Raw genomic sequence first — 12,975 nt, forward strand, 5'->3', positions numbered from 1 at the left:
TACAGAAAGTTCGAGGAGATTAAGACTGTGACACTGAATGTGGTCAAAGTTTTTGGGTTTTACTATAAAGCAAGGATAATTTCTCCAGGATAAATACTTTCTCGAAAATCTGTCTCTAAAGTTTGCAAGTAGGCAAGAAATTATCGCCGCACACCAATCATCCTTCTTTTCATTTTAAGTAGCTAAACCTACTCAATAATACTGTCAATGTATAGTCAGCAACATTATACCTTGTAACTAACAAAGGAAGGCAAATTCCTCAAAAGTCTAACTTGCTAATGGATGTGGTAGGTATTATTTGACAAATATGGGGCTTGATTTTATTACCTCTATAAACCTTAATTAAAGGTCACGGTAATCCTTAACTAGCCACCCCCCCCCCCCCCCGAATGTGAGAAAAAATCAATAAAAACAATGTAAATGGACAGATTCTAGACCATAAAGAAAGTGTAAAGAACTTTTACACGCCATAGAAAACGCAATAAAAACCTTGAATATACACAAGGAGGAAAAAAAACACTGTATACTAGTGGCAGTGCGGACACATGGATTGCAGCATAAAGAGCAGCAAACAAAAAAACTAGCCATACTATTAGTTGTACCACATTGGAGCCTATTTACTAGACTGCAAGTGCAGCAGCAAACTTGCATGAGTTGGACAAGTTTGTGCAAGTTTTAAAAAAAAGAAATTAACCTGCAGATTCACTAACCTTTTTTTTAAACAAAGAGAGGTTCTATTAAACAAATGGGGAATATGATTGCTCCCTTTTTCCCACCCCATGCTTTGTTCAGAAGGCAGGGGGGTTAAGAATATTAATATTAGCCTGTGGGAGTCACAGACCCCAAGCTGCCCCCCCACCTCCTTGTGCCCAGTGGGATAGGGTGGTTAAAATAAACCAAATGCGCTTTGGCTGCATCCTTACCACTACCAACGTGCCTCGCATCCCCTACCCACTGAGGCATAAACGTCATGTAGTGCCTGTCTCACCCAATTCTTGGCCTGTCGTATGGATGAGGTAGTGTAAAAAAAAAAAAAATACATAAAAAACTTTAAAATCTATTCTCCCCATCTCTATGTTCCCCATTTGATGGGGAGGTCCATCTAAGCACCTCTTGGGTTCTATGTAGGTTAACCATGAAAAGCACCGTTTTTCAAGGCACTCAAGAGATGCAACCTGTGGGGAAAAAAGGTCATCATTTACCTTTCCAAGTCCATCCAGCAATAATCTGAGAATAATTTGATGCTCATTTCTGGCCCAAGGGAAGAGGCCATGCAAAAAATATTTTTTTTCGGATGGATCACAAAAGGAAAACACATTCAAAATATAAATAATTGATTTGAGCAGTTAGCAGTAGTTTTTGAATTTGGCGCTTATACTTCAATTGCTTGTGGGTATGATCTAAGGGCGTGGTCTTAATTTTATTAAATAATTGAAGATCGATTAATTGAGCCCAAGGTTATACATTACATTTACTATTAACATGTGCTGTTTTAAATTACCACTTTGTATCTTGTTTGTATCTTGTTTGTATCTTCTTAAACAAATGTAGAATCAAGTATATTTCTTACCTCCTCAGTGGATCACGGATCTGGGTGGTCGTATAAGAGCAGAAACATACCCTGATCATGGACTTTTGGTCATTGATTCAGCTGAGAAAGACGACACTGGAACGTACAGGATTATGGTAAAGAATGAAGCTGGTGAAGCTGTAGCTCACATCAAAATTAAGGTTGTAGGTAAGTAGCAAAAAAAGGTAATTTCAATATACATTGGCAAAACCTCCATTGGTTGCATTCTTTATGGATATATATAAAACATACATATAGATTTAAATGCAAACTTAATCATATATACAAACAAATGAGGAGAAACACCCAAGGTAACCATGCCTCATTTGACAGAGTATCATGGTCCTAAAGTTGGGGTTAAGAAAATATTTCATGTAATGCAAACAAAATGTTCGTGTTATCCTGCAGATATCCCTGATGCTCCACAGGCTCCTGAGGTAACAGAGGTAGGGGAGGACTGGTGTATTATGAAGTGGGACCCTCCAGCTTATGACGGAGGATGTCCAATTCTAGGTAAGTCTATTAAAAAACAAGGCCCCAAAGGCTATTTTTATAATACAGACAAAGGTGTATACTGTCTTAGCCATGGAAAAACAGGAACAAAGTTATTGGATAACTAAGAGTTTGAGTGCAAGCTTTTTAAGACCAAGTTGTTAGTTCCTTTCACTAATCCATGAGGAAGGGACCTAACAACTCGGTATTGAAATCTTACAATCAAACTGTAAATTAGCCAATAAATGGTCTCATAATCCTAACTCCACTTTTTCCCTAAAAACAGACTTAATCAATTAAGCTAATATATGTCACATACTCCTAATTGTAGGAATGCCCTGCACAAGAGATAAACAAATTGTATCCTCTATTTTGTATTACACATCAACTAGAAATATCAGCAGTTTTAATACAGCACCCACGTGAGTGTATATACTTATATTTTTCATCCAGTGTATTTCAAAAACCAATCTCAATTCCCTTTGAATTAGCAAAAATGAAAATGTAACGAGAATATGTTCTAAATTGACATAACTATATAAACATATATCATGTGTTACCCAAAGTCTGATGGGGCTAAAGCAAAATGCTCTGTCCAATAGAGCAGCCATGATCCCGTTAATCACCAATGCAAGACTCAATGAAATCTGTTCAGAGAGCACAGCACAGAGTGTTGTCCGTAACTCAATATGTTGTTGAGTTGTAGACAATAGAATTTTTTTATATCCCTCAAGGGCATATTGCCCTTGTTAACACCCATGTAATGTGCTATGTGGGAATGATTGGCTGGTGGCCCGGGTTCTCAGGCAGTAAGCAACATCCATCCTATTCACCTTTGCCTGGGAAAGCAAGTGCTACTGGCATCTGTAAGCCGAGACTTAATACTACATACTTGAAATTAAGTGTCAGTTTTCTATGGATTTCATATTGTGCCCTCCGTTTTTAATTAATAATTTATGATATATTTATAATAATTAAGGAAATACGGTTAAAAAATGCATCAGCCAAAATTTATTTTTCCTGATCACATCAATAAACTTCTACTGCTGCTTTCTTTATGTCACCTTTGAAAATCCTGCAACCCAGTAACAGTGGGCGCCAGTTTACTGGCCATATATTAACAAGAACATAGTGTTAAAATGTGCTAAAATTTACCTTAAAATAAGATTTGCTTAATCATGAGAAACTACATAATAACTTTTGTTGCTCTTATCAACCGCACATCATGTGACTCCCTCACCTTTCATATACAATTTCCAGGCTATTTCATTGAAAGAAAGAAGAAGCAAAGCTCAAGATGGATGAGGCTAAATTTTGATCTCTGCAAAGAAACAAATTTTGAACCCAAGAAGATGATTGAAGGTGTGGCCTATGAAGTCCGTGTATTTGCTGTCAATTCAATAGGAATATCTAAGCCCAGTATGCCGTCTAAACCTTTTGTGCCATTAGGTAAGTAAATAGTTATTTTTATTTGATTGAGAAGGGCAATGGAACTATTTTTATTACAGTACATAGCAAAATGGTAAATATATTATTGGGGTAAGGATTATCTTAACAAATTGGCATAAATAATTTCAGTGATTACAAAGAAACAGATCAAATCAAATGTGCATGTATGGCTGCAATAATGTAAACTACTTGTACATGGGTGATTCAGAATGGGCTACAAGAAGAATGTGATCTATATACCCCACTACAAAGAATTGTGGATAATGGAAGATATATACATTTTTAATTAACGATTGTAATACAGCAACTATACACAGCATTTGCAATAGATTGTGTGTTTTATGTTTTTTTTTCATTTAGCTGTGACAAGTGCCCCCACAATGCTAGCTGTAGATAATGTGACTGATACCTCTGTTACAATGAAGTGGAGACCCCCCGATCATATTGGAGCAGCTGGATTAGATGGATATATCATTGAATATTGCTTTGAAGCAGGTGAGTATCCACTCTGGTTGTGCTCATGGTATGATTCTTACCTACATTTTTTCTAACTAATAATCATCCACATTACAGTTCTACTGTATCCTACCATAATCCACTGAATGTACAGTCCATGCGTACTACTTATTATTTAAAGGGAAATTATCACTTTATGACATACATGATGATTTCAGGCATCGATCTATAACTAGTATTATCACATAAATATGTTTGATTTTGACCAAAGCACCAGCTAATAATAAGGCATATCATATAAGATGTGTTTTTGGATGTAATAATGAACACAAGTACAAATCTCTGAGAAGGAACAGAAGAGACACGACACTTTTTAGATATGGTTTATAATTTCCCTTTAAGAAACCTGTTACATCTACTAAGATAAATAATTACCAGAAACATGAATCTGAAACATTATATATGCGTAAGATTTCTTATGTTTCCGCATCCATTTTCATTGCAGTCTATACGTAGATTTTAACCCACTCTTACAGATGAATGTGACTGTGCAGAACATTTCTCTATGCACACACTAGCATTGGAACGGGAATGATATCTGTGTAAATACTAATGTACTGAAATCATTTGGATAATCCACGGTCTCGCTGTCTTTCTCGTAACCATGCTAAAAATCAGTGATTTGTGCATTTCGGTTCAAGCAGTAGTTTAAATTCATGTTAGAAATGTTGCTATGGACATCATTGCCATTTAATGTAAACATCTGAGTTAACATCTGCATAACATAGACATGTCAAGAAATATAACTTTAAAACTCAGTAAGTAAAATCTGCAGCCTGTAATGACCCATAGTTCATAAAAGTATGTACTTGCTCATAATAAGTTTTGCAGGTAGATAGAATTTGTGGCCCATTTTTCAATAATAAACATAATTTTTGTATCGCTTCTGGCTTAATAACCAGAACATTCTGCGCAAATCAACGGAAGCTCTTTGTCAGAATATAGGTAGAATATAATATGATGTGTGGGAACATCAATGGGATGGAGAAAATGGCCCTTCTCTTAGGAAGCTTCAGTGAAACGTTTCACAAATATATTCTAGATAAAAATAAATATATAAATAAATAAATATGCAACCACACACAGTATGTATTTGAGCATGTTCACGTTATAATGTGACATGCATGTTTCCCTTCCCATAAACACACTCAATCTCATGTATCCCAGCCCTACGCTGTGATCTAATGATGTGTCATTGGCATATGCAAACATAGCAGCCCATGGGTAAAGAATCCAAAAAGGATATACCTTGTTTCCTAGTGTGCATGTCTGTTTTAGTCTTGCCCATATTGGCATTAACATATTTTTATTTTTCTTGATATCACATTTTAGAAATAGACCATTTGTTAATGAAACTAGTTTATTTTTAACTAGGCCAGTCACTGCTTTTCTACACTTTAATTACACACAAGTGGATAGATTCAATTGAATCACACTTAATTTTTGTACATTGCAGCCAGAGAGGGTTGGTATTCAATCCAGCTCAGTCTATGTTCTAGAAAATTGAAGACATTTATTTATGAAATAAATTAAGCTAAAAACCATATGAAGAAAACTACTTTTGCACTGGTGTGTCTGCCTGAGTGTTAGAGTAGATTAACTCTGTTTTCCGCATGTGGGTTCTTAATTGGTGTGACTATGCCAAATACAAAACTAATGTCCAAGTGAGACACAACTGTGGGCCATGCCCTGAACTCTATAAACAGCATTTCTGAGGTTGGTGCATCTTTACCAGGAGGAGATGAGAAACAGGAGAAGCCTGAATTTACAGAGGCGGAATTGGAGAAGTTAGTAGAAGGTGTCTCCAAAAATGGTCCACAACTTTGTGGTGCCTTATATGCCAAAACCACCAAGGCAGAAAAAAGTAAGATATGGGCAGACATACAAGCAAAACTCAATACTGTAGGGGGCCATAACAGGTCCATTGCAGACATAAAAAAGAGATGGAATTCTCTTAAAAAACAAACCAAGGATAAGCTGTTACAGAAGAAGGAAGACTTGCCAGAGAATTCGGAAGTCCCCACTGCTGTCAATGAGCTGAATCCTCTGGAAAAAAGAGTGGAGGACTTGTTACGAATTGAGGAAACAGAGGGAACTCCTTTAATTGATGATGATCTGCAAGATGATATAACTGGAGGTAAAGAAATGAAACCAAGGTTGCAATGCTTAAACATATTATATGAAACATGTTATTTGTGAACACTGAGATAGTAGAGAGTTCTTTCGTAGGTTAGTGGGAGATTGTAACGTGAGTAAGTAGCTATTAATGTCATAAGGACGGTTGCCAATGGTTTAGGATACCTGGTGTAGATCACTTTGACGCATGTGAAGCATATCCAGGGTAAGTTGAACTCATACAGCATTGCTATGCAGACATGTGCATATACAATTTTTTACATTAATGTTGTTTACGTAGTAACATATCATAATTTCTGTAAGATTCCCCCCCTCCATGTTTGTGGGAAAACTGTTCGTATATTACATATACTAGAAAAACATGTTTATCTACATTTCAAGTATTACTTTCAATAGTTATTTTTTTTATTTTAGCAGCATATCTGTGTTTTATACTTACCTACATTGCTGATATTATGAAGCACTATTTCATGATTAAATTACCTTTTTTCTGAGGCCCCCAAAAACATGTTTAAAATCAGTATGTCTGAGGTTGCCCATCTTCAGCAGGAGGAGAGGACAAGCCGAAATTTACTGATGAGGAGTTGAACACTTTATTGGATAACATTGCCAAAGTTGGGCCCCAGCTTTTTGGAGCTCTGTCATCTCAAGCCAGTGCATCAGATAAGGATAAAATATGGGCAGAGATCCAGAAACACATAAATACTGTGGGGGGCAATAACAGGTCTATTCAGGATATTAAGAGAGAATGGAATAAACTCAAAAAACAGACCAAGAAAAAATTGGAACATAATAAAGCCCAAATAATGCTGCAAAAAGAAGGAGAACCTACCAATATCCTTGAGCTAACGCCCATAGAGAAGCGCGTGGAGGTTATATTACAAATCAAAGAAATTGATTCTGAGGACTTCCATGAAGAACCTGAAGAAGGTAACCCACCACGTTTACCTTTTCTTCTATGTATTCTGCACATTTTGAACAGTACTTGTTTACAGGGAATAATATTGCATGACATTTTACCACATATTTACAGTCCTGATTCACTTCTTTGTTTCTGCTTTAATTAAAAATAATGCCGAAAGAAGTGTATCAGATGTACATATTTCAAGCTATGTCTTCCTTTACCATCATGTCTTTGGAAGAGTTTAGCAGTCATGTTTTGTTGGCTTTTTAATTCTGTATATTGCATCTCCATCTCTCTGTCTATCTTTTCTCTGTCACCCACTTCTTTTTCCCTAAGCAGCTTTATTTCCAGACATATGTGCCATAACGTCTTACGTGTATCATAGCATCACGTATTAGCTTGTTAAGTAATGTTTTGTGCATCATCATTCATTTCCAGAAGGGGTAAGCTGGCAGGGTGAATTTGGATTTGTGAAGTTTTTATGTTAAGATATATATTTGGCAACTGAGTTCTTTAGGAGTAAAATCTGCCAGCCTACCCCTAAATTATATTCATTGCTTTTGTGACTTTCTCTTGCAATTTAGTATACCGAGATAACTTACAAATATTATTTTAAGTTCAAGTACTGTACATAATTTAATTAAGAAGGTAGATATATGTATATGTTTAGCTTTTTTCCATGTTTAGCTATTACAAGCACTGTATTTAATGCTCTAAGAAAAATGTTTTTCATTAGACTTCTCCTTTAATTGTCAAGAGACTGTACCAGTAACTTACACATTATTTGTCTTAAACAAAAAAAAAATATTTCTTATAATTATACCGGTATATGTGAAGAATAGGAGAAGAAAAAAATGTTAAAGTGGCCAGTTACATTTTATAATGGATGTACTCCAAATGAAATTCAAACACTAACCAGCTCAGTAGCCCCAAAATTAGAGAATAGAAGTCAAGGCAGAAGTTTCATCAGAAATATCATACTATTAGAAACAATTAATATATCAGAAGTACAAAGATAGGTAATGGTGACACCAATAGTAAAAAAAAATTGCATGCCCTGCTTGCCTTTACATAGGAAGTCATTTGTATATACATCACCTGCTAGCAATTTCATCATTCCACACTAATAGCAGAAAAAAAACATTTATCATGCTTCTGCTGTCATTGGACATCTGGTTTTGGTTCATACACTCTGAAGTAAATTTACAACAGGGTTAAAACTACAACAAAACAAAACTGGATAATAAATGTGCAAGATACTGGAAGAACCCGTGGAAGAACCCTACAGAATGTAAAAAAATCCATTATTTTGAGGAACATCTAAAATTGAGAACTGCCTGCAAGTAACATACAGATCTTATTAAAGTTGTTTCTTCTTGAGCTATATACCGGTAATATCTTCTTGAAACTTATAACAAACTGGAAAATTCTCAGATTTCTATTGATACACTTCTACAATCTTCTTTCTCGCCTCTTATTCTTTCTGTACTATGTAATCTCTAAGGATGTTAGAAACAACTTTTTGATGATGAACATTATATTACTTAGTTCATGCTTAATAGTTCATTCATAGAGCTGCCTTAGCAGCTGGAAGACAAGTGTCATGATTTTCCAGGGATGTCTTAGATTCTGTAGGCTTTATTATGGCATGAACTCATTCTTTTATCATATGTATCTAAAGAATTTGTAGGTTAGGTGCAAAAACACATGTAAATGGGATGTAACGATAACTCTTATGTTCCAAAAACACATAAGTTAAGTTCATGATATTAGAAAAAATTGGGAAAGATTTTAGGAGCCATACTGAAAAAGGTAAATGCTTTCAGCCTAGTAAACAAGGTGGATAAACATAATTAGTCAATCTGTAATGTGATCACTTACATAGTGTACGAATCCCCAATAGTGGCCTATATAAAAGTGTTCAAATATTCTTGCCCACATATACATGATTATTTTGTTTGTATGCTTTCATGTTGTAGTGATTACAAGAACAGGTGCTTGTCTGACCAGCTCAACAAAAACACAGTGGTCTACCAGCAATTTACCCATTTAACCCATTCTCCTTTTGAACCAGCGGAAGTTGGATGATTTATGGTGAAGGAGAGAAAGAAGAAACAAACATCATTGTTCTGATAGAACTTGTTATAACAAATGTTGTTACTGTCAAAACGTTCTAACAATTATATAGTATTTTATTACTTCCTTCAACACATTCGCTAGCATCAATTGATAATATAAGGATGGAAATCTAATACTAAACATAGCCAGATGTCATCTAAATGAAAAATCTGTATGTCTATTATTTGGAAGAAATGAATATTAAGTCATTATTCACAAATACACATTTTACCTGCTGTATTTCCTCTAAAAGTTTTATAACTGCTTCCTGCTTTCTGTTTACCAGCTGAAGAGTGGATAGTGGCAAACCCAGAACTAACCGATAAGACAAGGTTCACAATCAACGGACTGCCAACTGGTTCTAGGATCTTTGTTAGAGTTAAGTCAGTGAATGCTGCTGGGCCAAGTGAGCCTAGATTACATCCTCAGCCTATTCTGGTCAAAGAGGTCATTGGTAAGTAATACTAAGAGCATAAGCCAGTAGGATGGAGTGTGGACTATTTTGTTGGATGGTGTCTTATTCCATGCAAAGGCTGATCCTGACTGTGCAATCTTTACAAGAAAAAAAAAACATATAATCGTAAGGGTGAAAAAAGTTATTTTAATATAATATATAAATATGAATTATTAAAGTTGCAGAAATGTTTGTAATTTTCCAAAATTAGAATATTGGAGCAATTATACAAGACATGTTATTTAGTGTACTAAGCAATTTATTACATTAACTACATGTTGGTGTATATCACAAATTAACATTTATTATATTGTTGAAAGTCTAAAACTGACAACATTACAGGTATGCTATACATGCAATGACACGCTTTTTTAATAGGGTTAATGACAAGTACTCATTTTCTTTTCGTATTCCCTAGTGCCTCCAAAGATTCGTCTTCCCCGCCATTTAAAACAAACATATATCAAAAAAGTAGGCGAGACTGTGAACCTTGTTATACCGTTCCAGGTAAGACATGCTATAAGTGTACTGAATGTAGTTATGGTTTTTTACTTGTGCTGGTGGAAACCGAAATCGAAACCAAACCAAAATATTTCAAATGGCCAAAGAGGAACTTTTTGCTTATTGCTTTGTATACATAGGTGAAGACATAGGTGAAGTGAGGAAGTGCTCAGATGGAAATGTGGTAAAATAGAGGGATTGGCACATGAAAAGTGTGGGCTAGCCCTGCCTCTTCTCAGCGCCATGCTCCAGAGGAGGGGACTCCTCTATTGTTAGTCTGTGTATTCTCATGCCTCAGTTGGAAAATACATATGTATGTAGAGTACGGCATATGCGGGAAAGAGTGTGAGATTGCCCAGTGAAAAAAAATTGAAGCATATGAGTGGGGGTAGGGAGAATGAGGTAATGGTGCAAAGTCTACTCTTGTGATCTTAGTATCGTGTTACTTAAAGAAGAGCTGAAACCTGACCTAGATGCAGTATTTATACATATAAAGTGTGAATGCAGTATATATGGTAAAATGTGCATATAACTCTCTATCTATCTATATATCAGAGGGCTTTTTAGATTCAGAAATGAAATTCATTCTCACTCTTATCATTCTCTTTAAGACTCCCTCAGACTCTCATTCATGTGCTCTCATACTCTCATTCACTCTCTCTCATGCTGTCTCAGCATGTCTCACTATCTTCTCCACCAACAACTTCCATGTCCCTGTCTCCTTACCATGCAGCTCTACCGCTTCTATTGCATCTTCTTGTTCTTCTGTCTTCTTTCTTCTGTCATCTTTCCTCATCCAATGCTCCATAAGGCCCTATTTCTTCATCAGCTTTTCCATGGACAGCTGTACATAGCCTCCTGTCGAACTTCTGGAAAAAGGTGGAGCCTCCGGGCACACTCTTTCCTCTGATTGGCAGAACGAGGGGTGGGAGATAGGCAGTCCGCGTGGGTCCACAGAAAGGCCAGAATAATACCGATAGATTTGCAGAGGTTAAGAGATGCTGTAATGCTTTTCTTTCTCAGCAAATATGCCTTTATTGTTTTAGCATCCCAGTGAACTTTAGCAAAATGGCATAGCTTACGGGCACGCTCTCTTCCCCGATTGGAGGAACAAGGGAGAGGGAGGCTAATAATCTTTTTCTTATGTTGCACAGTAATTCTTAAGAATTAAAAATAAAATAATTTGAAAAATGTAAATTTTAATCTATTTAAATTACTTTTTCATTTCTTTGTTAGGGAAAGCCAAGACCAAAAGTTTCTTGGAAAAAGAATGGATCACATGTGGATAAAACACAAATTAGTATCCGCAACTCTGAGTGTGACACCATCCTTTTTATTCGGAAGGCAGAGAAGAGCCATTCAGGAAAATATGATTTGAAAGTAAAAGTGGATACTCTTCAGGACAAGGCTTCAATCCACATTCAGATTGTTGGTATGGATACACACATATTGAGTTACTTAATCAAATGACCATGTGCAAACTCATCTTAGGTGCTCATCGGTACTTATTGTATAAAGTGATTTTCATGCAAAGTTTGAAAGATTACCTTATTTCCATAGCAACCAATGAAATATTTCTGTTGATTGCACCATACCATTGGTTGGTATGGTGATACGCTTTACACAGAACCCTGGATATGTGCAACCTGTGAGGGCTAAGAAACTAAATTGTAGTTTTATATGCCCTGAAAACACTGTGTAAATGCTACAGAGGTTTCCAAAAGTAGTGAAAGAAATCATTTGTACTTAAAGAATAAAGCAAAACTTGTTTTGGCCTAGGGTCAAATGTATGAAGTATTATCTATTTTTCCTGACTAATACCAAGCAATTCACAATGAATAAGCCATAAGCCTATTTGATTATCCTCTTTTTATTTCACTACACATTTTTTTACTACGACAATGTATGTGATATCAGAAACATGTTAGATACACTAAAGTAATTTGCAACCTATTTATATCCAGATCGACCTGGACCACCACAAGTTGTAGTTATCGAGGAGGTCTGGGGAGAGAATGTTGCACTAGAATGGAAGCCACCAGTTGATAATGGCAATGCCAACATTACTGGATACACCATTCAGAAAGCTGACAAGAAGACAATGGTGAGTCATTAAATGTGACTATTAACAAATGCTCAGTAGGTGGTGCATGCAATTTACAGTAATATGGTATGGACGTTTAGTATTAGATGGATTAGATAGATAAACCGTCACCGGATGAAAGGACAAATAGATGCAATCTCCTCCACCGTTGAAAAAAACCAGAACATAATAGATGAGTTTTACATAGGTTAATGCTAAGATGGGTTATTTACAGATTTTTGTGATAACCATTTGTTTCCTGTGGTGTCCTCATACCTGCCATTCTAGGGAAGTGTAAAATGTGGCATATGGCACATAGAGAAGACAGGGATACCTGATCACCCCATGCTTATTATTATTATTTTATTTATTTCTGTTTATTTGTTATCATCCTTTAGGCCAATGGACTGGTTACATTTCACTAGAATAATCAGAAAGCATGTATATTGTGATGATTGTTTTTTTTCGTACCTGTAGGAATGGTTTACTGTCTTGGAGCACTATCACCGAACCAATGCCACTATCTCAGACCTAGTCCTAGGAAATGAGTACTTCTTTCGGGTGTTCTCTGAAAATATGTGTGGTCTCAGTGAGGCAGCTACCAGGACTCCAAATAGCGCATTAATCGAGAAGGAAGGTTGGACGTTTCTTGATTATGATGTGCATTTCCAGTGCATGCCATTTCCTAAACCTCCTAGCATAGAGAGAATAAAGCATCAATCTTACTATTTAAAGAACACAATGTGCTTACT

The 12,975-nt window shown here is 35.9% G+C and overlaps 1 protein-coding gene across 8 annotated transcripts in view; it reads left to right on the forward strand.

Annotated features, from left to right (window-relative positions):
• MYBPC1 (myosin binding protein C1) overlaps positions 1 to 12,975 on the forward strand; it is a 51,273-nt gene that overhangs the window by 32,313 nt on the left and 5,985 nt on the right. For 4 of the 8 annotated variants that reach the window (XM_053465038.1, XM_053465041.1, XM_053465040.1 and 1 more), the window contains 11 exons: positions 1,579 to 1,738; positions 1,979 to 2,083; positions 3,323 to 3,511; positions 3,872 to 4,006; positions 5,763 to 6,164; positions 6,710 to 7,093; positions 9,472 to 9,639; positions 10,058 to 10,146; positions 11,377 to 11,572; positions 12,105 to 12,244; positions 12,701 to 12,860. In XM_053465038.1, the coding sequence (XP_053321013.1) occupies positions 1,579 to 1,738; positions 1,979 to 2,083; positions 3,323 to 3,511; positions 3,872 to 4,006; positions 5,763 to 6,164; positions 6,710 to 7,093; positions 9,472 to 9,639; positions 10,058 to 10,146; positions 11,377 to 11,572; positions 12,105 to 12,244; positions 12,701 to 12,860 (2,128 nt within the window). The remainder of the gene's footprint in view (positions 1 to 1,578; positions 1,739 to 1,978; positions 2,084 to 3,322; positions 3,512 to 3,871; positions 4,007 to 5,762; positions 6,165 to 6,709; positions 7,094 to 9,471; positions 9,640 to 10,057; positions 10,147 to 11,376; positions 11,573 to 12,104; positions 12,245 to 12,700; positions 12,861 to 12,975) is intronic. The other 4 variants (XM_053465039.1, XM_053465044.1, XM_053465045.1 and 1 more) reach the window with 4 other exon arrangements.

Source organism: Spea bombifrons, chromosome 4 (assembly GCF_027358695.1).
Source record: "Spea bombifrons isolate aSpeBom1 chromosome 4, aSpeBom1.2.pri, whole genome shotgun sequence".
Taxonomy (NCBI): Eukaryota; Metazoa; Chordata; class Amphibia; order Anura; family Pelobatidae; genus Spea; species Spea bombifrons.